General features: G+C 36.7%; 1 protein-coding gene across 18 annotated transcripts in view; it reads right to left on the reverse strand.

Annotated features, from left to right (window-relative positions):
- RAP1GDS1 (Rap1 GTPase-GDP dissociation stimulator 1) overlaps positions 1-27,547 on the reverse strand; it is a 90,465-nt gene that overhangs the window by 59,712 nt on the left and 3,206 nt on the right. For 4 of the 18 annotated variants that reach the window (XM_085579052.1, XM_085579046.1, XM_085579047.1 and 1 more), the window contains exon 1: positions 25,945-26,280. The exons of 11 other annotated variants lie outside the window; for them this stretch is intronic. In XM_085579052.1, coding sequence (XP_085435178.1) covers positions 25,945-26,023 — 79 coding nt within the window. In that variant the 5' untranslated portion in view covers positions 26,024-26,280. Of the gene's footprint in view, positions 1-7,809; positions 7,903-25,944; positions 26,281-27,547 lie in introns of those variants that run through there. 3 more of the 18 variants (XM_085579055.1, XM_085579048.1, XM_085579058.1) reach the window with 1 other exon arrangement.

Raw genomic sequence — 27,547 nt, forward strand, 5'->3', positions numbered from 1 at the left:
TCTAAAGTGCTCAGTATTTATATGTGAAATTGCTTATATGTTTCTATGATCAGGCATTTATTTTGTCTATTCAGTAATGAACACATTCTTAGCAACACAATAGTGAGGAGTGTCAATACTCCTTAATGCACCCACACTTCGTTGTGGCTTCTCAAGATCTTAAAAACCTCCCTCCCTACCACCTCCTCACTATGCTGAACTGCCACCTTCTGGAACAAGCTAAGTGGGAAAAAAAACCCCAAATTTGATTTCCCCTCATATTCACATTACTCTCTAGCAGGCTTACCACAGGACTTTTCTTAAATCACCTTTAGACAACAGTAAAGTTGAACATGCACTACAAAGTCTCATTGCTTAAATACATTATTCAGGATATACCACTGGAATTTGTCAAAAGACACAACTTGTCAATGACCAGCCCCAGTACTACAATTTTACATTGTGCACTCCACCTCCTCTCAAACCTTCTTCACCTGCCTTCTCATATTCTTATCTTCAGTTTCCTGCTAACATAGCACTAATTCTCTTCCTTCCTTACAGGCATCTCATCTTGTATATTCACACACTTAACTTTGAATCTATAGCAACATTTACAGTAAGAAGACTCAATCTACTATATATATATATATGAACAGCAAGGGTTCCTATAATCTGGGGAAGAAGAAAATGCAAAGATAAGAAATTCACTGTCACACTAGATTTTGCAAACTATTGTCAGAGAGCACACTCAGATTTTATTTCTCTTTTACAGCCTCTTCTACTTCACTTGTGCTCAATAAATCACAAGATGCCACTTATTATTTCATTTTTCTGTGCAGAGATGAGTGCTTTATATAAAATACTTGTTATTTCTTTCACTCTATTCCATATCAGAACCTGCAATAGAGTTAGAAGTCTCCCCAGTCTATTTTCCTACCACTCCTTTCTGCTCAGTGTCATGTAGTTTTTCTGGGGAAAGTCCACTATTTTAATACTACACCGTTACAGATTATATGCAAAATTGTTCAAATGTGACTATCCAAATATTTCATTCCCTAGGACAAAGAACTCAATTTTTCATGGTACCAAGCATGTGCACATCCCACTGACATACATGGACTATGTATATTCTGTATTAAAGAACAAAATATAATAGGAATACTGTAGAAACAACTGATCTCTGGACACAATGCCAGAAGGCCAAGAGCCCAGAGGGAAGAAACCATCCTTCAAGAAAGAATTTATTTGTTTACCTTGGTTCTTTCTGTCCTAGTCCATCTCCTTTCTAATCTGAGTTGAAAGAGACAGTTACTTTTGAAACCCAAGAATCTTGGACATATGGAAACAGATCTTCAACAGATACAGATTTTTTTTATATTTTAAATTTTTTTTCTTTTGTTGTCCTGAAAAGAACAAACCCCTATAGTGTGAGATGACAGTGGCAGGGATAATCAAGACAGAAGTGCTGTAGTGTTCCAGAGGGCTCTCTGGAGCCATATAATCACATAAGGCTTCCCAATCCTGCTGTTTCATCATTGCCCTAAACCTGTTGTTTAGGGAAGAAGCTGCAAATGCTTTTTTTCCAAGTACAAAACCCCTGTTGTTTTCTTGTGATCATCTCCTGCTTACTTTTGTGTCTCCTCCTCTCAGAAGCTGTTTCCAACAGGCTTGTTGCTGCATAGGCTGATCAGAATGTCAGCAATAAAATCCCATCAAATAAAAGCAATATAAGGAATCTTTTTGGCTTAGTATCAGAGAAATGTGAGTCAGTACATTGTGTCAACATGCAAGTTGTGTGAAGCTCAAATTAGGAAGATCTAAGGGTGCAAGATCAGGATGGCTGAAGTAAAAATTGGCTAGTAATGTTCCCTGTGGTACAGTTGGTCAACAATATGGTATCCTGTTGTGAATATATGTGGCATGAAGTAGTCTGAAATTTAATACAAGTATCAACTATTTTGTTGATGACCTAAGCACAGGGAGTCTCTCAGATCTGGCTTACTGTATTACTTTCAGAAAGATTAGTTATCTTATCTGGACATGAAGCTCTGAATTTCACACACCTTAATCCTATATATCCTAATGTTACAAACTGGTAACTTAGCAAGTGGAGTCTGCCAAGAGCTGTCAGACCTGTCTGGCCCATTCCACCTACGGATACATTTTGTTTTCCCCAATAACTACTCCTGCACAAACACTCATAAAAAATGAGGTTGCATAAATTCTTTGATTGCCCACATTGCTTTTTGGTAGCACAGTATTGCTACTACCAGCTCTTGCAACATTTTGCTTTCTCTTGTGCAGGCATTTTTACAGAGAAAATTAGTCAGAAACTAATATTAGTGAATGTTTTAATATTCCATTTCACTTCACTGTACTCTTTTTTTCTAAGAGCTTTTCGGTGACTCATTCCTATTTGCAGTTACTGGCTTGTTTTATACATAATAACTGTACTTTCATCTAGTAAAATTTGGTAGTTCATCGACTTTGTTTAGGGTCAGGGCCACATGAGTGGTGGTTAGACTATAGAAAGTTTGAAAAGGTACTCAATATTCTTCCTAGTAATGCAGCTTCTGAGGATAAGAACCAAACTGCCGACTTTGCTCTGAGTCCACAGCATCTTCACCCAAATCACAGGAAAAACCCTGTTCCAAGACTTATATTAATAAAGTATGTAGAATGTCTTAGCTGAGTACTTAAGGCAGTCAGCTTTTGTCTGGGCTGTTTTTTTATATATCTTATAACATTTTATCCAGTACAGATATTTTCTCTACAAAATAAGGATTTTGAACATATCATTAATATTGACTGTCTCTTTTGACTGACACTTTGTAGATGTAGATATGTTGTTATTAAACAGACTACTGCATTATACATGCAACTTAACAGACAAGGAATTCACAATTAATAGATATTGAAATGGGACATACTGAAACATGCTGATCAGATAAGAAAAGAAGTTCCAGTTCTGCTATTACAGGGATGGTGGCTGTATTAACATCAGAGTCTTTTGAGTCTGTCCCACTGCCTTTCAGGACACAATGAGACATCAAAATTGAGCAGAAGGAATGGTGCCATTTTATGGGTCTCCTTGTGTTATAACAGCATAAATCTCTTAAAAATGTAAGTACATACAAACCCATGGGCTAGACTGAATAATTTACTTAATTTTCTTGTACAGACTTGAACTTACTAGACTTCCAGTCCATACTAACCCATATGAGAATTCCAACCCAGGCTCACCACAGTTTTTGATGCAAAGTGTATTCTGATGTGATATTATTTGAGAACCTGACACAAAGATCAGATATGCAATCCATTTGGGTGAGAGTTATATATTTGGTCTGAATGACTTCTTGCAGCAGAAATCCCAGCAGCTGGTGAGACCTGTAGCCCAACTTTGGTCTTTAATGACCCTAGATGCCATTTCCCCAAAGAAAACAAAAGACTGGTGCAAAATCCCGAGAGCCTTTTATCTCCCAGGACATTGAATAAGCTGGCAGAAATGTACAGAATGGGTCCTTTTTGAACCTATATTAACTGAGGCACATCCTTGTGGTAATTTTTCAGAAGATACCTAGTCCCATACAAATATTCACATTGACATGGAAAATACTTCAAACACAGAGTTTATTGATAACAGAAGAATCTTTTTCTCATATTCAGCCCATTGCCAAAAAGTACTCTATCCCCTTCTTTCTTTATAGCAGCTGCTCTCAAGCACTCCCAAGTGTACAATATTTTCTGCCAAACCACTCAAACCCATAATTAGAGACAACTCTTTGCTCTAGCCCATCCACAAAATTTCTAAACCTGGCATCTAATCAGGAGGTCAGAGGGCAGCAGTGAAGAATTAGCTTTTTATTAGTAATGCCAGAAGACCTGTACAGACATACAGGACCAACATCTTAATCAGAAAAGACCTTTTTTTTTAAAAATAGAAGCCCTGTTTTTTTCTGTCCTACCATGTTCATTGAGGTAGGTTAATGCTTTTTTCTCAAAAAATTTTCTAGTTCCAGGGATATAATGATGGATCATTAACTGCAGGGCTCCTTCTGCAACCTGTTTTTTACTTAGGTACATTTGCTCTACTTTTCTAGCATAGTAACTAATTTTAATGAGAGTGTCTATTTTTGACAGCAGTTCAGCTGCTTCATTCTTAAACACTTTCTGAATCTTAGATATATGCCATCTGGTCTTAGAGACTTGTTACTCTTTCATTTATCCTCTTGCTTCTGCATCTGTTCCTCTAACATGGGGCTACATTTTTATTACCTGAAAATACTGACATGCCATAACTCACTGCCACCTGAGCACTAAGCTACCTAATTAGTTTTTGTAATTATCAGGTCAGCTTATACACACTAACAGCTACTTAGTCAATCTGTATTCAAAATTAGGATAGAAACCTACGACAAGTGGCATCAATCAGCAATAAGTACACTTGGAATCTCTTGCCAAGGCAAATTTTTTGTTTGCTTCCCCCCCACTCATCCCTCGGAGGACATTTGATATCTTTGAAAATAATTTCATGTATTATTTTTACTGTAGACACAGATAAACAATAGATTCTTATATAAAAACATTTACACTATGCCAAGGTATATGGATCTATAGCTGTTGTAATGGGTTTCTGCACGGTAATGATCCTCTATTACTTAAATCATTACTTTCAAAGGCTATAAGAATTACATTTCAGAAGATTCTGCAGAACACTGGAAATTTTTGTTTCTCTTTCCCAGGAAAACATAGTACAGATTTAGGTATCTTTATATCTCATAATTAAATGCTGCAGATCTGGAATTATTTCAAGGTCTAAGGAAACCAATCAAAATTCAGTGAAATCAACATAACTTTACTGCTTTACAAAAAGCCTTAAAAGATTTTGCTTAAAACCAGTCCTAGAAGAAGAATGAAATAGATTTTTTTTTTCATTTAATAGAAAGCTGCTTGATAAAGGGAGTCTGTAGTGGATAAATTTTATTTAAAAATCAGCTAATGATAGAAAAACTAATTATTTCAAATAATTACGTTCTCAGTTTATGGAAAGATCTTTTCTGGTACTCTATTACTAGCAGTAGTTGAAAAACTATCAAGATGGCTACCAATTTGTAAAGAATTACAATTTAATTGACAAGACTGCATTTGTATTTGCATATTTTATTTTCATATACTTTTTTCCTCCACGTGCCTGATCTTCACTGAATCATATTATCAAAATGGTTTTAAACACACCAAGTTCCAAAATTAAATCAACCCACATATATTTCACCATGTAAAATATTTACCAGTCAATACAGTGCATGCCAAGATGTACACATGAAGAATACCATTTTATCCAAGGGACACCTCTCTTTCAGGACAAATGTTCTGTCTAAGAACAGCTGAATGTCTTTTCACACCCTCCTTCGTGGCAAGTGGTTCTCCTTTTATTTAACAGGTACTACTGAAAGATGAAGGATCATTTCCTGTCTCACTGGCTATTATAAAGTTACCATCATTACATTATGTCATCATGATTCAAAGACATGAACGTGCTAGCTTTCAGGAGGTATTTATAAAGTATGAGGGAAGCAATGCTCTGTGTAAGTGAATGGGAGAACTGGACATTTAGGGTTAAAAGTATCTGTGTGGGAATTGTGGTTTTCAAGATGAGATTTTCAGGTTCCAGAATTCCTGCACACTCTAGATTCTGTGGGAGTCTTCAGATGCAGACACAGATTACAGCCAACACTTCTATAAAGCAGACCACAACACATCATGGGCAGGTATCAAGAGAGTGTCAGGTATCACACAGGGCAGAAGGGGATCCCTCTCTTTGTGGAACATTCAACTATAAATGTTTCTCTATACATGCCCACCCCTCCTTAGTTTATGACATGGCTTCAAAGTACTGCAACATAAAAGGCAAGAGAAGGTCTCCTTCACCAGATTCTTCTAGATTACTGCCCACCTTATGCACAGAATAAAAAAAAAAATTTAGTGGGGGGAAAAACAACAGGACTAAAATAGTACCCTAAATGACTACTGTTACTTCAGAGTAGTCCAAACCCATTTCTTGCTCATGTAAGAACTCATCAAGCAAATTAAAATGGACAGGCTAAAGCAAACAGTGGGAAAAGAATATAGCTCTTCCTGAAGAGTCAGTAAATTACTGAAACAGAATCTTGGAAAAGAAGGAGTAACCTTAATGCTAATCAAATCTATCATTCCCTACAATGCTGCACTAATAATCATATGGAGCAGTATAGAAGAGACAAGCTGCATGTGTCTATGTACAGGCACACACACAAGCAGCTATCAGGGCTTGCATCTCTCTACTGGCTCTTTTAAAATTTATTTTAGATGGTTTATTATGATCTTTTGTCTTCTTTCTTTTTCTTTTCTGCTCCTCCAGATGACTTCTGCCTGAAGCACTTTTAATCTAGCAAGCAAGAGTCACTTTGTCAAGTCAGGACAGCAAAAACAGAGAACAGGTGCTAGAAAACAAACAAAAGAAAATTAAACTACTGAAACAGTATAATCTAGAAACAGCACATTTAAAACTAAATGTATCAAGCTTTTCCAGCTTTATCTTTTCTTTGAGATGATCTCTGCCTACACTACTGTGTCCAACTTTTTCTAACTGTACCTGCTCTAAAAGTCTTGATCTTAATGTGACTCATGTTAGCAGACTACAAATGACAGCCTAGACATTACAGAAACAAATAAGAGGAAAATACTTTCCTAAAGAGCTTTTTAATTTTTTGTTAAATTATTTTCCATACTATATTAGAACACTGATTTATTTTGTGGCATAATTTAACAAGGCTTCCAATCCTCTGTACTTTTTCCAAGTTCTATACAAAATATAGCTTATTAACCAACAAAATAACACATATGCTACAAGTTAGTCTGAGTGGACTTCTGTAGGATGTTGTAATGTGGGACAACAATTTAGACTTGAAGTATACATTACTAGTCAATTTAATCAGCTTACTCTAGTGTTAGCTTTTTAGATAAACAAGTTAAAATTACTTTTTCTTCTTACTGAGCCTAAAAACAAAACAAACAAATAAATAAAAACCAGGTAATACAAAGCTGAAGATACAGAATTCCAGAACTAAGAAAAATTCTCTTTGACTTCAACAAGCTCTGGTTCAGGTCTTTGGCCTACCCTCTGCAAATCCTGTATAAGTACATGGTGCAGTAGCTGTCATAACTATACTTATACCAGCTTGAATTACTGAACAAATATAGGATTTGATTCTGTATAAAGCCCTCAGGCACATCTTTCACCAGCAACAGTGAGAATTTTGTCCAGGTAAGATACCTAGGTTCAAAATTTGTACTGCTAGCTCTAATTGAATGCCACATCAGTGTTCTTCTGTCAGATGTTCTGAAATATTATTCTCTGACTAGACAGCTCTTTTCTAGCTACCATGAGTTCCTAAAAACCTTACATATGGAAAGGAAGCACCTGAAAGGAATAGGCTGAACCATGATTCCACAGAGTGTTACAGATTTTGTTTCTTTTCTTTTAGGCTGCCTGGTTTGAAGGTCATAGAATCATGGGCTCTGAGGCTAGAGAAGACCTCCAAAATCATTGACCCTACCCTTTGACTAAACACCACCATGCCCACTAAACCATATTGAGAAGTGCTATATCCACCCATTTTTTTAACATTTCCAGGGACAGTGACTTTACCATTTCTCTGGGTTCAGTGAAGAATTTTTTCTTAATATCCAACCTGAGCCTCTCCAGCACAACTAGACAATAACTTGTTGTCCCTTGACTGGGACAACATTTCCACCTGTCCCAGTTATCTGGGGGAAGAGGCTGATGCCCACCTTGCTACAACCTTCTTTCAAGGAGTTATAGAGAGCGATGTGGTCACCTCATACCATTCTTTTCTCCAGATCTCAGGTCCCTCAGCTGCTCCCTGTAAGGGCAATCGTCATCCTGTCATTTACTGGAGACTATGGAGATTCTCAGTTTTCAGGCATTTCTTACTGACAATAAATAAATCCATAATGATGCCAGAAAAGGAGGAGTCACATAAATTCACATGGTCTTAATGTTTGCCAGAATTCTTAAATGGAAATCTGACATCACTATTACCAGTGGTTACTGATATCAATAATAAAGTCTTTTTAATACTTAGGTATATTTTGTTGCTTTTTATAAAACACATTCTTTAAGTCTATTAATCAGAAAGTTCTGTTTTTAATATGACCACAAATTGTGCATATAAAAACACCTCTCTGAAATTCACTAAAAAGCAGTGATACCCAAATTACCATACATCTCACAACTCTCTTCTTATCTACCTTACAGAAATGACAACCTCTGAAGCAGTCTTCATCTTCACATTAAGGGAAGGTACATGTGTAATTTTGCGTAGTATGAAAGTACATCAAGCTTTCTGACACATCCTCTACAAGTGTTTCAAAAATAGTAAGTTAAGAAACAAAATCTCAGCCCTTGTCCTGTTGGCTGTTAATAAAATACCATCTGGTCACTTAGGAACTGTGCCAACATTACCACACAAAGAGCTTTTAAGCTGTTTGAATGTTCAAGAGTAATTTGACAGCTTTTTCATTTACCTTTTTTTTTGTCAAATATGCACCTAATACTATACAGATGGCTAGGTTCTAACAAGTTTACTTGTATGCAATCTTGAAACTAACCTTGAAAGTAAACTGCTGAGGTTTTGCTTTGGGGTGTTGCTTGGGTTATACATTTTTCTCTAACATTTAGGATTGTTCAGTCTACTGCTGCTCCAAGTTCCTTATTAGGCAAATACAAAGTGAAAGTGAAAACTTGGTGCCTGGTTTTTCTAAAACTGCAAACATAGTAAGTATCTGCTCAACCTGCTCAGAGCCAACAGAATGGGAGCAGGGGAAAGGGAGCTGAAGTCTCGGTAGACAGCAAGTTAAAGAAATGTTCACTGACAAAAATCTTCAAAGGGAAAAAAATCCCAAGAACCACTCTGGGCAATGAGAGAGACTTCAGCAGCAGATGGAGACTATTCTCAGTGTATATTATCCTTACATCTTTTAGTGCCAAAATCTGTTCTAGATTTATTCTCTCAACACTGTGATACAAAATGTGTATTTAATACAGAAAAATAATTTTCACACTGTAATATATATTCAAATTTGTATCGGAAAATCAAAATTGCTTTGCCAAAAAAACCCCATCCCCCATTAAAAAAAAAAATAAAAAAATTTCTAAGTGACCTGATCCAGCTTCAAAGTTACCCAGCTTGGTACAGGAGGTTGTATTAGGTGATGCTATCAATTATTTATTAATTTATTGCATGAAGCTGTTAGTCCATATGATGGGGCTGTGTAAATCATTAACACATAATAGTGAATTTGCTTGACCTGGTCTATTGCTTCAACGATCATTATAACAGCCAAATTATCAGGAAGGATTCATATGTTACAACTCTTGCAGGGGTAATGTTGGTCATCCACTTCTGCATGATACTGAGCCAAAACGGACGGGTGAAACAACATTGAATGGTCTACCAGGCTCTCAGCTCCAGAATCAATTGTCTGGGATTCAAGAAATCCAGTCAGACAAGAATGCTATTTCAGTTACCTGAAGTGGTTTAGTAATGCTTTCTCCTCATTCATATCCCTCAACACCTTTTAACTGAATCAAGTATAAAATCTGTTAGTTAAGGAAATCAATTTTGTGTCTTAAATTTCTGTAGGATAAGCACTCACTATACATGTAAGGGTCTGATTCTGTCACTATAGATGGGTAACTGAGTAGTCTTACACTTCTGCATACACTCTAAGGTCCTGACATACAATGAGATAATAAAGGGAATAAACATATAAAACATTTTTACTGTTTATTTTTACTGTTGTTTAAATTGTGGGCATTTCAACCAAGTGAAGTGAAGGATCTGAACAGAAAGAACTTGGCTTTGACGTTCTCTTTCAATTCTTTAGTTTGCATTTAATTAAAACTAGGTACTCCAATCTTCAAAGCTATAATATTTGATTAGAATCCAAAGAGCAATCTACTACAGAAAATAAAATGGATCCGAGCAGTGGAAAAGAGACACTAATCTAGGAAAATCCATGAAGATTTAAGGAAAGACCATTATAGATCCAATAACAGAACATAATGATGTTTCTATGCATATTCTGTGTGCTATATTTTTGTTTTGTTTAGTGCTGTATTTTTAAAGGTATCTTGGCACCTTAAATGAATATGCAATTGAAAGAAATAATTTATGGAATCTGCCTTTGTACTCCTGCTCTGAGATCTTAAATTTTTATAAATTAATAACTTAAATTTCCCAGTTCTTTTACGGGCAAAGAAACTGTCTTGTTTGTTGGGTCTTCTAGCAGCTCATTTTAAATTCAAGGTTGATCAGAACAGTCTAGCAACCCATTTTCTCCTGGTCCAGCTGTCAACCTGAGTTTCTCTGTGGCAGCTCCTACCACCGTGTCTGGTGCTGAAAGAGTCCCCTTCATATATCTGCTCTGTGAGAAACATCTCTGACATCCAACACAGAACTGATACCAGATATTGAAAAGCCTGGGGCTCACACAACACAGTTCAATGAAATCTCAGCAAGGAATAAGTATTTACCCTGATATAATTATAAAGGTCATTTTATATTCTATTCTTTTGCATTTAACATATAAGTATAAAATAAAATAAAACTTAAAAGGTAGCAATTAAATTAGCTTAGCAATTCCTAATTAAAAAGACATAAAGCATTCTGTTATGCAACACACTCATGCAAGTTCCATTTTCCTTCTTGACAAGATACATATCCTAAACCAGCTGATCTACTACACTCATCCCCGCAGCTATCTTTTTATGGAAACACACAGTTTTCCCCCAGTTCTCTATCCCAGCAGAAGGCTGAATTGCAGCCTCTGCATCTTGTCAGACTGGGGGACTTCACTATGATGTTCCAAAGGGTACATATTCCTTAGATACAAAGTCTTATTGGTGATTTATGGAGTACTCAGAGGACTTCAAAATTTGTATTTAATTTGGTTTTATTTATTTTTCCCCAAAATTTCCCCAAAATTCCCTACTTTTAATTATGAGCTGCATGATAAGTTCAAACCATGCATGAAAGCTTTTAACCCTGAAAATACACTGTTTGAATTTGCTGAATATGTACAAGTAAGTTCTTAATAGAAGTGATTTGCCATTTGTGTTATTTTTAGGTTTTCAGTGAAAGTTTCTTAGAAACAGATTAGTTACAAATCTAACAAGTGCCTCTAAACCATTCTATCTACAAATGTCTGACAATCAAACACTCTTATGGTTGTAAGTACTTGTTTGTCTGTATTATCCTACCTAATATTACTCTCATCAAAGCACTTTTGTCCCAAGGAGAAAATCTGAGAGGGAAAGATAGCAAATAAAAATGCACTTTTCCACCTAAACACACAACTGTTAAGACCTGTAATTAAAATATTCCCTTTGACCACAGAAGGGCCAATAGATGTGTGACAGACCTCTCATGCCTTGGAGCAAAAGGCTTTTAGTATTCTCTAATGTCAGTGAAGGATACAGAGGAAATTAAGACAGTTTTGGAAATCCCTGCTTCTTGGCTGGTGAAAGGCCACTAATCCTCCAATTTAGCAGTTTAGTGAAAATTACTAAAATGGCCCAAAATCAACAATATGCACTTTGTAGGCAGACTGTGGTGCCCACATATCACAAATTGAAGGTGACATTGTCAGCATCATTCATCTATAAGCTTTTAGGGCCAAAATGTACTCTAGAGTTTTTAGTTTGCTTTTATAGATATCATGTATGGCTTTAAACCTGGTATTATTAAGATTAGCAGACATCTGTGGTTAATCCCTCTAGTGATAAATAGCTGCCTATTAATGCAGTTATTTATTTTCACCTAGGAATGCAAAGGATGTAGAGAATCAATAAAAACACCTCAGTGATGGAATCAGCTCAGATCCTCTCTAAAGGAAAAGGATTCAACTGAGTCTTCATGTAAGACTGACACAAAACTGCAGAATCAGATGGCAAAATTTAAATGGTGCACAAACTGTTCAGTATAACCCCATTTTAAACAACAATTGTCACAAAATCCACTAGTATTCTGCATGACTGCTGTAGTTTCAAGTGATCATTAATCTCTGCCCAGCCTTTAAGAGATTTATTTAGTAAAATTCATACAAGAGTGGCAATGCAGTAAACATGATACTGATGTTCTGATGCAGCACGTTACAATACATGGGCACAGCTGGGTAAATTACAATCCAAATGTTACAGTCCTCAAGTATTGCTTCAAAAAACTGTGATGAGCATTTGAATGAGTGAGATGATGCAATAGGTATGCACTGAAAATATGGTTTTGGAGAGAGAAGATCTGACAGCATAAATCAGGGGGGAAAAAGTCTCAGAAAGAGAGGGCTACTTTATATGTCTAAAATCTCTTAATTAAACTATTAATCCCCCATTCAATCAACTGTGTTTGGGCAATATCCCAAAAACAAGTTAAATGCTCCCAAGAGATACATATTTACAGGAAGGTCAATAAAAAAGACAAGTAAGATTTCTTCTCTTTTCAAAAAGAAATGTATCTTTTAAAGACAAAAGATTTCTGCAAAATGCCACTCACTAGATTAAATTGCAAGTCATTTGCTTCCCCCACAAGCAGGATCTGACTGTGTGCAAAGTGGAGGAGTACTTTGCTTTCTCTGCTTGATAACCATCTCTCAGACTAGGTAAAGAGTCACATCGACAGAAACTGGAAGGGGTCAGGCTCTGCACACAATCTGCAGGTCTCAAGGATGAAGGGCAGATGGAAATACAAACAAGTCCTTGGGATACATTTCACAAGCAATGCAAGGATCTGTGTCAACTTGATACAGTTGCATATGCTATGTCCCCAAATCAAGAATGCCCACTTGTACTCTCAGAGACATTTATCCCTTTGATAATCATGAAGATCTTGACTGATCCTTAAATCACAGGGGAGGAAAAAAAATCAAATTTATCTGCAGAGATAGATGACTGTAGGAAGCCTACCTCCCATGGACTCTTTCACTAGGCACCAGATTCTGGAGAAATATTACCTTTTTTTCCTTTTAAGTTCCACATACATATAGCTTAAGCCCAAATCTAGAACTCTCTTAGCTCTCTCAGGCAGCTTATTAACCAAATTCACATATTACTCTTATTTGTGTCTCTGAGGGTAAGGCTCTTCTAGGTTCTGCTTCCAGTGTGTCCTATCAACACAGGCAACAGAAGAATTCTTGGGAGAAATAATCTCAATACAAAGCACATGACAACAATATCAAAGTTCCTTTTGCACATTAGTGTGAACATGAAAACAAACCAAATGCTATCCTCTACCTGGAAGGATTTAAACAAAATTTCTCCAAAACATACTCAAATCAGATTTTTGTATTTTTCATGTGAGGACTGAAATACCTCTCACTTTTTCTGTTGAGACATATTTTATATTGGATGGGGCTTGAGCAACCTGTTTTAGTGAAAAGTGTCTCTGCCCATGGCAGACAGCTTGGGACTAGATGAGCTTTGATATCCCTTCCAACCCAACCAATTCTATAATTCTATATTAAACAGTCATTGCATATAACAAATGAGTAGTCACATGAAAAAGTGCTGGAACTAAAACCCTTCACCTTTAAAAAATATGCCTTATCCAAGACACTATGAACACGTATCATTATTGGGCTTACATCCTGGTTGGTTTGAGGGTACAGCTTCAATTTCAGGCAGAGGAAAAACTTTGACTTTTGGGGCTCTTTCTTCCATAAAGATGTGCCTGTCCCAAAGAAGCAAAGTTGGTAACCCACTTGTGCCTCTTCCTCCATTCACATTTGAAAAGAAAAAGGTTTCAAACTTCCTTAGAAAACATGCAGGCATCCAGCTCTAAGAAATAATTTCAAGCCCTAGGCTTAAGGCAGAAATCATGCTGATCAGAAAATGGCATGCATATTAATTAAGGGTGATTTCCTGCTGAGCTTGGAAGTTCATCCTATTCTGGACTCTCCAAGCACTTTTTATTTACACAGCCAGAACTCTTGGCTCAGGTTTCTGAACGTCACATTGGAAAACCAGCACCTAAAATTCAGAGCATATGCGAAATGCACCTAACCAGGCACCTATAGAGAAACTGCCACTGCAGGATTCCAGGATATTCATGGTATTTATTTTATGCAGACTCTTAGGAGGACTGAGCTACTGATCAGTTGCCAGTCCTTTTGCCAATAGGAAGGAAAGATGCAGTGATACTTCAGAAGGAAGACACAAACAAGAGAAGTCAAAACCCAGCATGATTTTTGAGGCAATTCCTGACCAGCTTAACAAGGATGTAACAAGGATGTTGCAGCCTTTGGCATAACTGAGTGCACTTATTTATGGACTGGTATATAGTCAAGAGGCACTAAAAATCTTTGCAATGGTCTGTCAGTAGTCTGAAAAACTTCACCAATGTGCCCTAGGCCATCCTCCACTTGTATCTTGCACCAACATTAAGGAACAGCACAGTCCTTTCTATATCCTCTGCTTAGAGTGTTTACACCATGGAAATTCCTCTCGTTCAGCATATATAATTCCCACAGATTCCAGCCACAAAGGGACCACAGTTGAGAAAAGAATCTCTCCCCTAGTAAGTTTTGTGGTTGTTTCCTTTCACCTGCATCTTTTTGTTCGCTACTATAATTTCTCTGGAAGTGGAAGAAAGGGGAAGTAGAGAAAACAATAGTTCAGAAGTTGTCACACTTTACAGGGTAAAGCTTAGAGATATTTAATGGAATAAATGTGTGGATTATGCACAAACCAAAAGCTGTTGTCAATTTTAACTACTGTAGATATGCTGATATTTTAGTGAAATGAATAAAAGAAAAGAATGTTTCTGTATCAACAGACACATAATAAAGCAGCTTTGTTGCTGGCCATATCCTATTTAGTCCCAGAAGCTGCATATAAGAATAAAAACTTAAAAGAACATTTGCAGGTGAAATAGTCTTCCTCTTCATTTTATTAACACATAAAAGCATAATATGGAAAGTTATTGAATGTTATTAATTAATACAGTAAGCAATTGATCCTTAAAGCAGCATTTATCAGGAAAATAGATTTTTTATATCTTGTTCTTATAGCTGAATTATCATTCTCCTTCCTCAGGTCTCTTTGAACCAAGCAGCTGGGCACAAAGCTTGGTTACTGCTGATAATTTCAAATGTGCTTTAAATCCAGCACTAGAACTCACTTATCTCCTTCTATATCATATCTAGGTATCAGACCTTCTCAGACTAAGTACTCCCCCACTCTATGTCAGCACTGTCACATGTAATCAGAGCCAGACTCATCCACAGAAAAGGATATAAGAAAGCCCAGAGAGAGAATGAAAAACTACTAGTGCTAAAAAATCTAAAATATCCCAGGAAACACATCTGATCATCACTACCTTTTTAGACTGAAGTTTGTCTTCTGCAATAATCTCTTGCAAAACAGTCCACTTATGTCCCACTAGAGAAGTATTAAATGCCTCTGTCAAAAGGAACTATCTTCTGATCTAGTTGAGCAGAACTTTTGATTGTTCTACTATCAACACCATAGGTGCTCTAGGAGAATAAAAACTGGAAGACGCTACCAAGGAACTTCGCAAGGATAGATTCATCTATCTTGGAAAAGCTTCCTTTTCCTCCAGGTTGCCAAAACTTTATTACAAAAGCTAAAAAAGTAAATTAGTGGTATTACAGACGTAAAACCACAATGTGTTGGGATTAATGAACCTAATTTGTGTAAATGCTTTTACCTCTCTAATTAACACAGATACGGCAGACGACAGAATGTGGATATGACTGAAGTGTGGGACTCAGGAGTGCTTGTAAGTACATGTTCTGGCTCATCATATTTCATCTCAGAGAATGAAAGGCATGCACTCTCCCCTGCTTAGCTGGAAAGGAACATGGTCATGTCATAGAATCATAGAAACAGCACTGAAAGCTGTATTAAAATCCAAAAAGATTACATCAACAACATGTAGACAAGGCAGGAGCTCAGTAGGGCTTTCATAAGAATGACTGGGAGATCTGAACCCACTGGATTCCCATTAACTGCTACTGCAAGTCAATCTGAATGCATTTCTCATCAGCTAAATAAATAATGTAGCATAGAAAGAGCTGAAATCCAATTTAGGCTATACCTGATAATCCATCTTTCATCCCCAGTGTGATTTTGCAAAATTGAGTATGTTGGGTGTGTACAGACAAAGATTTGCCATCCTCAAGCCACTTACATTAACTTGTGTTTACTTGTAACGCTGGTCAGTACAAGGCACAGTTACTTGTAGTAACCAACGAACATTCCTAGGCAATTTTTCAAGTGTATAGACTTTAACTATTCTTAATAAATAAATAGATTTTCTATTTTATAGATAATAAATAAACCTTAGTTTTCCTGAAGTCACAGTTATGAAGGGCTCATCATTGCTTTACATACTATCAAGAAGTCAAACATAAATCTGCCAGCCTTATTCAGACTGACTGAACAGCAGATTTTGAGTATGCAGTTTATGCTTGAAACCACTATAGCCTAAAGGCAGATACACATTTGTAATCTTTGCAAACAGCACTGAATTTGGAGAAACAACTGGCATTTGGAGAAACAGAGGCACTGTCCAGAAACCTGGGGACTGGATCAACAGAAGCCTCCTTTAGTTCAACGGGTTAAGTGTCAAGTTCTGCAGCTACAGCAGAATAATCCCAAGCACCAGTGCAGGCTGAGAACACACTGTTGTAAAGGGTTACAGGGGATGCCAAGTAAAATATGAGGCAGCGACATGTTCCCAAAGTAAACAAAGCAAACTGTATATTGGTTACATCAGGAGCGTGACCAGCACATTGAAGCTCTGCTTGACGCCTGCAAGGATTTGTGTCTCCCACAATTTTGTGTCTGGGTCTCTATGTCCCAGATGAAGGACACTGCAAAACTGCTCAGAACTATCAAAACGGTCATGTTCCCACAACTCATGATGTGCAAGAGCTTGGACACCTCTGTAGTCTGGCAAAGAGGAGGCTAAGGAGGAAGTGTGGAACTACCTGAAGGGATGTTACAGAACCCAGAGGTTTCAAGCAGTAGCTGCACAGTCATAGCTGACCTGGTTCACCGCCTCAAAATCCTTCCAAATTATGGTTCTGTATTTCTTCTATAATTCCATGAACCTGTTTCAAATTTCATCTCAAAACACTTTCACTGTTTCTACCGCAGTGTCTCCAAGTAGGACACGCAGGTTTGCCTAAGTCTTGCTGTGTCACAAATGTAACTGCTTGGTCCTTCAAAAAATTAGCACAGCACAGATGGGAAACTCCTCATCTGACTATTCCCACTATCTAACTTTCATTTAATAAATATTTTTCTTTTCTTTCCAAACAGGTTAAGTACTCTTTTGCTCTACAAAACAGGTAGCAGTTTGGGGCCCATGAAGAAAAGGTCCCAAACACAAGTAAAAAGTGCTAATTTTACATCTAAAATTATTTCATTTCACTTGCTAACAATATGTTAATTTTTAGTATGAGATTTTTATTATGACTCATTTATTATGGTATTTACTCAACAGTGTATGAAGTTTTGGTACTGCTTGAACTCCCATATATATAAAGATAGACTGTGATTGTGAAATACCATGCAAGCTAAGTCTTACTACTAGGAAAAAGCAACTTGGTGACTATGATGTAAAATTAGCTTGACTTGGCAAGTCCTTCATATTATTTCAGAATGGTCTAAGCACAACTTTGCAATAAAAGAGAGTCCATCTTCCCTGTTCTTCAGTCTTCAGTTGTAAAGGCAAAATAAATGGAGTTTGAATGAGGCTTGTTTTTGTTACAATATTTCAATATTGAGGAAAAATTATTAATTATTTATATATTTGAAGAGAAAAAGAATGCGTTAAAAATATGAATTCAGGCTTTAAAAAAATCCCACTGAATTTGTGAGATGACAGTATACATGACACAAATGGAATGCAATAACCTTTAACACAGAGGCTATTTTGTGAACTGTTTACTAGTTCTGCAAAACTGTTTATTAGAGCTGCAAAAGTATATTAACTCTCCACTTTCCTATTAAAACAAGCAGTTAGAAATCTCACAGCTTATTAACTGCTAGGAGGTGATGCATATATAATGACATAATACCTAGAAACTTTATATTTTGAAGTGAACAAGAAGTTTGGGCCTGAACATAAGCCTTTGAAAATGCTGAGTTAACCTCTAGCTGTCATTGTGACACATGCTACATCTTGAAATGTCTATTAATGATGCAATGTCACACTACAAAACCACATTTTAGGAACAAACGTTTTCACATGTATCAAACCAATATTTCTGTTGCATGGCCTGCCTCTCATTTGTTATGCTACTTGTTTACTTTCACATTTCAGAGTTCAAGGTAATAATCTAGTTTTCACTTAATTTCTATTTCCCCATCTGGGTAAATCACAACCTTTTGCAATATGTTAACTTTAAATCCTGCACGAGAATCGGAGCAGAAAGGAAAACAACTTTTTACAATCCACCATCTTGGTCTTGTTTCCTCTTTTTGAAAGAAAAAGATAGGAGTGGGATGAATTGAAGCTTGGATTTATTTACTTGCTTCACTTTCTACACAACTAAACAATATTTTCACTCTTGCAATTAAAAGGTTATTTAGATGAATTAATGTTTATAGATACCTCTTCAGAGGACTTTTTTTTTTTTAAGATGGACCTGAGTTCTCTTATCTTTTCAGCAACTGTTTGTCACCCTTTGCTGGCATGTCTACATTTTCTCTCTAATACATGAGAAGTCATATTTTCTCATCTTTATCTGACAACCTGATACACTGAACTGTCTTGTCATTTGAGAATACAACTAATTCCCCCGTGCCACAAATTCTCCAGGGTATAAACATCTGCAACTTTTTCTGGCTTCCATAGATGTGAGTCACTGCAAATAAAAAAAAAACAAACAAAAAAAAAAAAAACAACAAAAAAAACCCAACAACCCTCTGTCTGTAGATCATAAAGGCATTAATTCTACTAAACCATGATGAGTATTTAAGCATGAAACTTTGACAAGTCATCTCAAATATGAAGGCACTATGGGCATAGTTTTATTATGCATCACTTAATTACCCATTATCCTATGGTCATATATGCTCAGGCAGAATACAAAAGCTACAATTTGGGCCCAAATACCATCGTAAATCAAATCTGTAGCCTCTAAGCATAATACAGGGCAATAGGGAACTGAGGCTATAATCTGACTAGACTATGGTTTCATCAGCAAAGCTGGTTTCAACAGATTACCTTTTCTAAATGCTCTGCACTAGGTCATTCAAGGCATTGCAATACAGCATCACTTAAGCCTACAACACACATGTAAACCTGTCATTTGATAAGAGTTTTCTGTATTCAATTTAAAGAAGTCGTGTCTCAGCACTGAATGTAAGTTTTACTTTCATTAAATTAATGCCTCAATGCCTCTTGCTAAGCTGTGTTGAGCATGCAGATCTTTCATGTCAAAGCAACCACACTTTTTTTGTCTGATGGTTTTGCATTACCCTTAGATTACATTAGATGAAGCAGCAGAAACATCTAGAATGAAAAGATTCAGATGATATGCTGAATTCTGGGAACAAATTAGTTCCTCAGATACAGAACAGAAGTGTATGCTCACCTAAACAAGGAGAGCTGGGCTTCTAAACTTTACAGAGCCTTGGAAAGTTAGAATTTAACCGAAGTCCAATACCAACATGGGCTACATGATCAAAGCCCAAGTGGTACAGAATCTGTTACATAAACACAACACTACAGTGGACATCAAAGCCCCATTCTGGTTGTTCTTTGAGATGCTGGCAAATGAGTGTTAAAACAAATATTGTTAGAACATAAATGTTTTCGTTCCAAATTGTGACCTAGCTCAGAAGAGGCCTTTTAATTATAAGGCTGCTTTTGCAAGAAGTCAGAGAGCTAAAAGCAATTTAAAAATCAGGTGCTTGCAAGAATTTCTGAGTTTTCAAATTTGGTATCTACTCCTCGATCTCAGATTTACATCTTCGCCCAAAGACAGTCTAATATTAATCTGGAAGCAGGCTCCTCAGCATATCTTGGACTGTAAAAAATAAACTGGTGATGGGAAAAAACTAATAGGATTATCTATATATTTTTAAAAAAATAAAAATGGTCAAGCAGAAGAGTCTTGTGTTTCAAAAAACCTGCCAAAACAAAGCAATTTTAAAAATGTGCCTATTGACCAGCTTTCAAAAATCCAGCAAGTTCTTTATGTACAGGCAAAGATGCTCTTTTGTTGATAACAACTTCTGATTTTAGAAATAAAGTAGTTCAAGTAGTTACTAGGTATGCTCACTTCCCAAAGATACCTCACTACTGTAATCACTGAAGTACAGAAAACTATTTAGAAGTGGAAGAGCTAAAAGTAGGCTAAAAACAATCCAGTAGTCCACAGCTGTTGTTTTTTATTAGAAAGTCTATTTAATATCAATTTAAAGAAAAAAAAAAAAAAAAGAAAAGAAAGCATAAAACAGGCCACCCCTTGCTTAAGTGCTGCATTATCTAGGGCATTTCTCTCTCCAGCCATCTGTTTTGAGCTGGGTGCCTGCACTGAACTTAAATTTTATGCTCACAAGAGAACTCTACTAGTTTCTTCCAGAGACTGTGTGAGAAGTCTCAAATTCTACCTTGTTCTCAACAGCAGAAATAAAGAACTGTCATACCTTGTAAAGGGAGAAGTTATGACCTTCATAAAGATAAGAAGACATTTCAGATCATATCTGGGATGAAGCTGCATTCCAAAGAAATCTACTGAATTGCTTTTTGTTTGTTTCCACCGTTCTTGCCTTCGGAGAAGTAAGTGTCCAGACTAATGTGTGTGTGATTAGAAGCATAATATGTAAAAGTCTTGCAAAGAGAGATTCCTAACATTTTCTGGGAATATCAGAAAACATCAAAAGCAATCACCTAATGGCTACAAAGTGAGTTTCATTCTGAAAGTGCAGTATTTTCTCTATGCTGCTACAAGATAGAACAAAGGTCACCGTATGTAAATTAATAGCTTGTGGCACTGTGCTTATTGTTCCTCTTACAGGATGATGTTCTAACATTATGATCTCCATGTTAAATTGGTTTCTTCTTTGATATAACAAATTACATAAACTACATAATTCCATCAATTTGTAAGAAAAATCGAGTTTACCAAATAGTTTTTTCTATCATCAAATATAGCTCTTCCTTCATTTAGGAAGTTTCTTCAGAGGCTATGTATTAGTATAGCACATTTCTAGGAACAGAAAGTTCCTAGAAAACAGTGCTTCTGATGGTCAAAATCAGTCCAATGTCTGCATTCCTCCCCCAGCTGCATCAACTGGGGAGCCAGTATTACTATGCCATGAAAGGGTGGTGTGACCCATGCCATTTTACATACTTTCGCCAAAACAGGACAGTTGAAGCTGTAGCACAGCCAAGTGAATAAAGCAGGAGCCCAATGACTTCAGTGGTGCTCAGTGTGGGCTTTGTGGGGGTACAAGAATTCTGTATAAATAGCATTTACACAAATAGGGCTCAATTCTGTACAGTTTCTTTCCTACAAGATACATTCTTTTATATAATGTACCTATTGTACATTAGGCAGAACTAAAGTATGATTTTAAGCTAGTTGTAAATAACTTGATATTTAACAAAAAAAAAAGAACTAAAAAAAAAACCAAAACACACAAACAAAAAACAAACAACCCAAAACACTTCAAATGCTTGAAATTACAAAGCTGAGCACCAGTTTTTCAATTCTTTCCCTAACAAAGATGGTGAAAAGGGTATATGGTAAAAGAAGCTGTCATATTTTTAATGAATAAAGAACCTGATGAGGAGAGAATGTGAGATGGAAGGGAAGATGGAAAAGAACAGGAAGCAGACAATATAGAAAACTGGGAAGTAAAATAAAGAAGTCTGAAGGAATAGGAATTCTGTGAAAAGAAAGTACAAAGAGGAAAGAAAGAGTATTAGGCAAACTAGAAAAGAATTGAATAAATACATTATAACATCAGCTAGAGATACGTGGGCTTTGCCTGGAAAGTGTACACTGTATTTTGGGCACTACTGCACATAAATGGATTATTCTCTTTGATTCAATGGAGGTGCTATCTTGCTGTAAATGGGTGATGGGATTTTCATTGCAAAAGCTTAAAAAAAAAAGCCAACCCTCTTGCCCCCCCAAACCTGCCTGATTCCTGCCAGCATCTCCTTACATACTCATTCCTCCTATTTCTCTCAATCACCAGTGCTTCCCTGCTTTTCCTGTAATTCCATATGGCAGGAGCCAGCATGTCTATATGTTCTCCCTGAGCTTTGCAGAGAAACGGGTAAGAAAGGCTGACAAGCTTTAGAGGATGAGAGCAAATTTGTATTTGTATAAAGTGTATTAATTGATTTCTAAATTCGTTTGATTGTACCAGACATTTCTACAACAAATGTGTTCACAGACTAGTTTTCTGTTCTGGTTGTCCTTTTTTCCCTCCCAGAGAACAACACCGTGATCCTAAAATCATTCAACAGAAGCAAGGAAGAGGAAGGAGGAAAAATTGTGGCTCCCAGTCACTTGAGGGAGAAGGAAAATAAGAAAGAACAGTAAGTATGGAAGTGCCTCATAATTTTACACTGCTGCTGCTGCCACTCCTCTTGAGGGTCACATTCACACACTGCATTGCCTCTTAACTTGCTTAGGCAGTTCAGGCAGGATGTCTCAGGTATTTAAACAACAGAGCTCTGCCATGACCAGCGATCCAGTGATGCCCAGAGTGCACATGAAGGACTGCTGAAGGAAGTGGTCAGACACCAAAGATGCTATCACCAATAGAGTAGACCCAGAAGACTGACTTCAGTCAGTTCCTCCACAGGCCCAGAAGGGGTAAGTTAAACATTCTGTGGACAGGGAAGATTTAGATAAGAAAGATGTGTACAATCCCCCTTTTCTCTTCCCATGCTTTGTTCATGTTGTCAAAATAAAACAGCATTTTGATTTAAGGAAGCGTTCCAAAGCCTTCATGTAACAAAAGCAGCTATTTGGCAGTACTGAACTCAAGCTTTGCCTGCAGGGTACTGGGTGCTATTGACAGTGAACATGATGGAATTTCTCCATCAGAAAGGGATATGAGAATGAACTCAGCAAGGAGAGGTAAGCTACTGGTCCTGTAAATAGTGGCATGTACTTGCAAGGTTGCATTTAAGGCTAGGAAAGTTAAAATTGTCTAATTAAAGTCACTGAACCATCATATCAAACATCAAAGACAGGAAGCATTTCTAAATATGCTCCCAAGAGGAGCTCCCAGCGGCTGGAGAGCAAGCAAGGCACCCTCAGCAACAGGCAGAGCTCCCCAGCCAAACACTTCACTTACCCTAGAGATTACCAAGACTTGCAGGTATTCATGTTGTATGATTTTGATATTTATGCAAAAGATTTAGGCTGGCAGCATTTTCAATTTGCATTCACAGAATTAATCCATATAGTATGATTTTAGTTCCCAGCCTGGGTATAAATAAGGGCAAAAGGGGTAGAACAGAGTTTGCCAAGTGCTGAGTATGAGAGCTCTCTTCCAAGTGTAGACCTCTAATGTACAGAAGACAGGATGAGAGAAAGGTGAGTACCCTGCTGTACATGGTGTTCTTTCTGGACGGATGTATTCTAAGGTGAATGCAATTACTGAAAGATAGAGAAGGCAATAAGGACACGGTTTTCAGATGCAGGTTTTGTGCCTTGATGCTCCATGCTAATACATCATGAAGGCCATAAGTGTACAGGCAGTGGAAATAAGAACTCAAGATGACCAAGAGATGCTGAGCTGCCACCTCCCCAGGTCTCCCAAGCACAGGTCTGTTTCCCATAAACTCACTGGCAGCCCTGACAAATTCATAAGGGTTTTGTTCAATCCTCATTAAACCATCCATCCTATAACACTTAGCTGCTTTCCTCCTTCAATCCCAGTCTCCATCCCTCTGTCCAGTCTTACTCCCAAATACATTTGCAGAACATAGACAGGAAATCTGAAAGAAAGGCTGTGATTCACCATGTGAATTTAAGTACTTGATTAACTGGATTTAATCAGATGCTGAAAAGACTTGTCAAACCTGAGTCACCAGATAGGAAGAGTCAACAAAAAATTTAAATTATAGATAAATTTTGTGTATGTCTTCAAAATCACTGTGTCCATCAGGCTACTAAGTATCAGTGGATGGAATCGACTGATGGATTCAAACACGGATTAACTTCTGTAAACCTCTCTGAGTTAGTGCTAACACAACGAATAGCTCAGTATTTTGACAAATGCCTCAGATGTTCCTATAATACACAACTAGGAGGCAGTAAGTTTGTAGAATTGTTAAATGTGAAGGAAATGGGACCTACTGTTGAAGTAGATGACTAAAAAAAATTCCTTTGCAAGAGTGTGATTTTTAAAAAAATTATTTCCCCCGATTTTTAAATGTGTAAGTGTAATTTTTATAATACATTTGTCTGACCTAGAAATAGAAATCATGAAAGTATTTAATTTATTTTAAACTGCAAAGTTTAACACAACTTTATACATGCATCCATGCTGTCAGTTTATGCCTAGTGTTAACTTCAACTACTTCAGACATACACACATTTTTTCCCTGACAATTCTTATCATAATTTGTGGAGCTGTATCTGAAAGTGCTTCAGGTCCGAGATATTTCTAAGACACATGCCTTGCCTGTGCACACTTACACTTGTACAGTTAAGGCATGCTGCAATTATTTGCAAGTCCCAAAGCATCATGGACTAAATCTGTCCTCTACCTGGAGATAAAATGAACAGCAGTTATCTGGTTTATAGATTTGACAAATTCTTCTGGGCATCTGCCAACTTTGTAATCTACTTGAACTATAGCTTAAGAACCATATGAGATCACCAGGGTTTCTGCACAACTTCAAAGCTCCCTAAACCAGAGCTGTGCAGTTCTCAAGCTGAACAAATGTGGCCAGGCTCTGTGCATAGCTTTGAGGCTCCTTGAACACAGCCACTTGTTCCAGAAGGTTTACAAATTATATTAGGCATATCTGGAGCACACATAAATTCTAATACACATCAGCTATATTTCTGCTCTAAAAGGAACTTCAACATTCAGAAATACATGGCTTTTAACTACCATTTTACTCTACCACAACAAATTTCATTTGGTTGCCACTATAATAAAATCTGTAAATAGAAGAAAATTTCTATACCATATTTAACAAAAAGAGGACCTGGGAGATTGTTCTTGCAGTGAAAGCTGCTACTTATAAAATCCTTTAGTAGGAAAAGCTCCTTGTCTAATTAAAATTTACACTGCCATTAGAAAAACTTCTCCATTAGCTGGAGAACACATATTAACATTTCAAGACACTTAATTTCCAGAAGCTTAGATGTAGTTTCTAATCTATTTTAATCTGGAAACAAGTTAGCATCTAAAACTTAATACCTTCAACAGTATCAAGACAGCAGGGATGGTAATTTTCTTGAGCACAGCATGTGCACAGACCCAGGTGGACCAGTCAGCAATGAAAAGTGGTTTTTTTCTTATATAAGTAACTAGGTCACTGTCTAATGCCCATGAACTTCATCCTGTGACAGAGTTATGAAGGGATAACAACCAACCTCCTTGACAGATGCCACAGAACAATCTCCATAGCCTTCTCTCCTGTCAAACAGTAATCACATTATTTTCACTTTTTTTTTTTAACAAATACTTGTTTATGCTGATCTCCTCGTTTTGTTTTACATATTTATATATAATTAAATTCAGAGAATTTCCAGAAATAATTCAACTTTACTTGAGAAAGATAGAAAACTATGAGTCTTCTCAAGCACTGTCAGCAGCATACAATTGGAACTATAAAAAAAGAAAAAGAAAGTAATAATTATCTTTTTATTTTATTTACATTATCCTACCTATTGCCTTTATGTGGAGAGGGACATAGAGTAGACCTCCTTCTTTCTTCCTCCTATTTCCGTCCTCTGTTCTATTCATCCATCGTTAGTACTAGTATTTCTCTCCTTTCATGCATTTCCCTTAAGGGATTTCTGTTCTCTTCTATTCTTGTCTTGGTAGCCTTCTCATTTCCATTATTACAGCTTTTGTTTCCTCCAGGTTTCACTGTTCTTCTGCCCTTTCCTCTTTCAGTTTGATGCTACAAAAAGCCAGAAGTTCCTCACAGACTTCTGAAACTAACTCTGATTCTTCTGTTCTCAGGAAACATACTTGTGAATGAAGCCTTTAACCTAAAGCTAAAGACAAAATTGGTTGGTTTCAGTCTGAAATAGTAACAGAAGAATACAAATACTGGCCTGATCACAGGAACAGTTATTCACTGAGGAAGGTCAGTCAGAAGTAACCTAACCTTTCTGGTGGCTTTAAAAGCACACTTCAAGGAACATTACTGAAGCAAGAGATGAAGTCTAAAAGCAGCTTCTTCTCTGTTTATATCTAAAAAAGAAGACTTCTACTAAAAGCAGCCTCATTTTTTCAAAAATGCTAACAACCCTTTATACTGGCTTAAACTGGTGTATTCTTGATAGTAAAAAGGTTTAAAAATCATGGGGATTTAGGATTAAAAGGAAAATTAAGCTTAGTAGGCCCTGGAAAAATAAATACCTTAAGCACGTGAAGAACTTGTACTCGCTAGAACTGCACTGTGTAGCTAGTACACGATAAATTATATAATTGTTGGATGTGATGATTGTTTAGTAATTAAATATAATTTATGTTTAATCATAAGAATAATAATGAGAAACTGTGGTCAGGGACCTAAGAAAGATCACGAGAAACTCATGTCAATGTATACAATACAACAATATAAGTTTAATAATTAATATGTAGGTTATATAATGATAGAATATAAAATATGTTCAGCTTGAAAGCCATGTCGGAGTCAGATTTGGGTTTGTACCCCTGATTCCCAGAGCTCTTAATAAAAGCACCTGCATATAATCATATCCTGTGATTATGTGCGTTTCTGAACGCTAACATTCTGGCTGGCTAGAATTAAAATGCTGGTGGTATTAGAAGTCTCATTGTTTTAGTGAAAACTGTAAGAGAATTACAAATTATCTTTTTTGCAATTGACATAACTATTGTCAGATTTGCATTTCATGAAAGAAAACTAGCAAAAGAGCTCAAATTTTCATTTATCTCATCTGAAGCTACTGATTACAATTTTTTGATCAAAAGCAGGTTGGTCTACTCTATCTTCCCAAAAGCAATACTGGATACAGCCATGCCTGAAGCTTTACATCCTCCTGCCTTCTCTATTTCATGAACCATCATCCTGAAGATAGGCAATGGTTTGTTACACTTTGCTCTATGGTTCAGTTTCAATTTAGTGTTTCACAACCACGAGACTGGTTGCATGTGCTAATTCTTCAGGGAAAGTGGGAGGGAAAATTGAGCATATCTGGGAGGAGAGAAGTAATATATATCTGTGTTCTGACAACTAAGTGGACACTACTAAAATAAATCCATCTACATTATGGACTGGGAATCACATATTTTGTC

Source organism: Lonchura striata, chromosome 4, assembly GCF_050655825.1.
Source record: "Lonchura striata isolate lonStrDom1 chromosome 4, ASM5065582v1, whole genome shotgun sequence".
Classification (NCBI taxonomy): domain Eukaryota; kingdom Metazoa; phylum Chordata; class Aves; order Passeriformes; family Estrildidae; genus Lonchura; species Lonchura striata.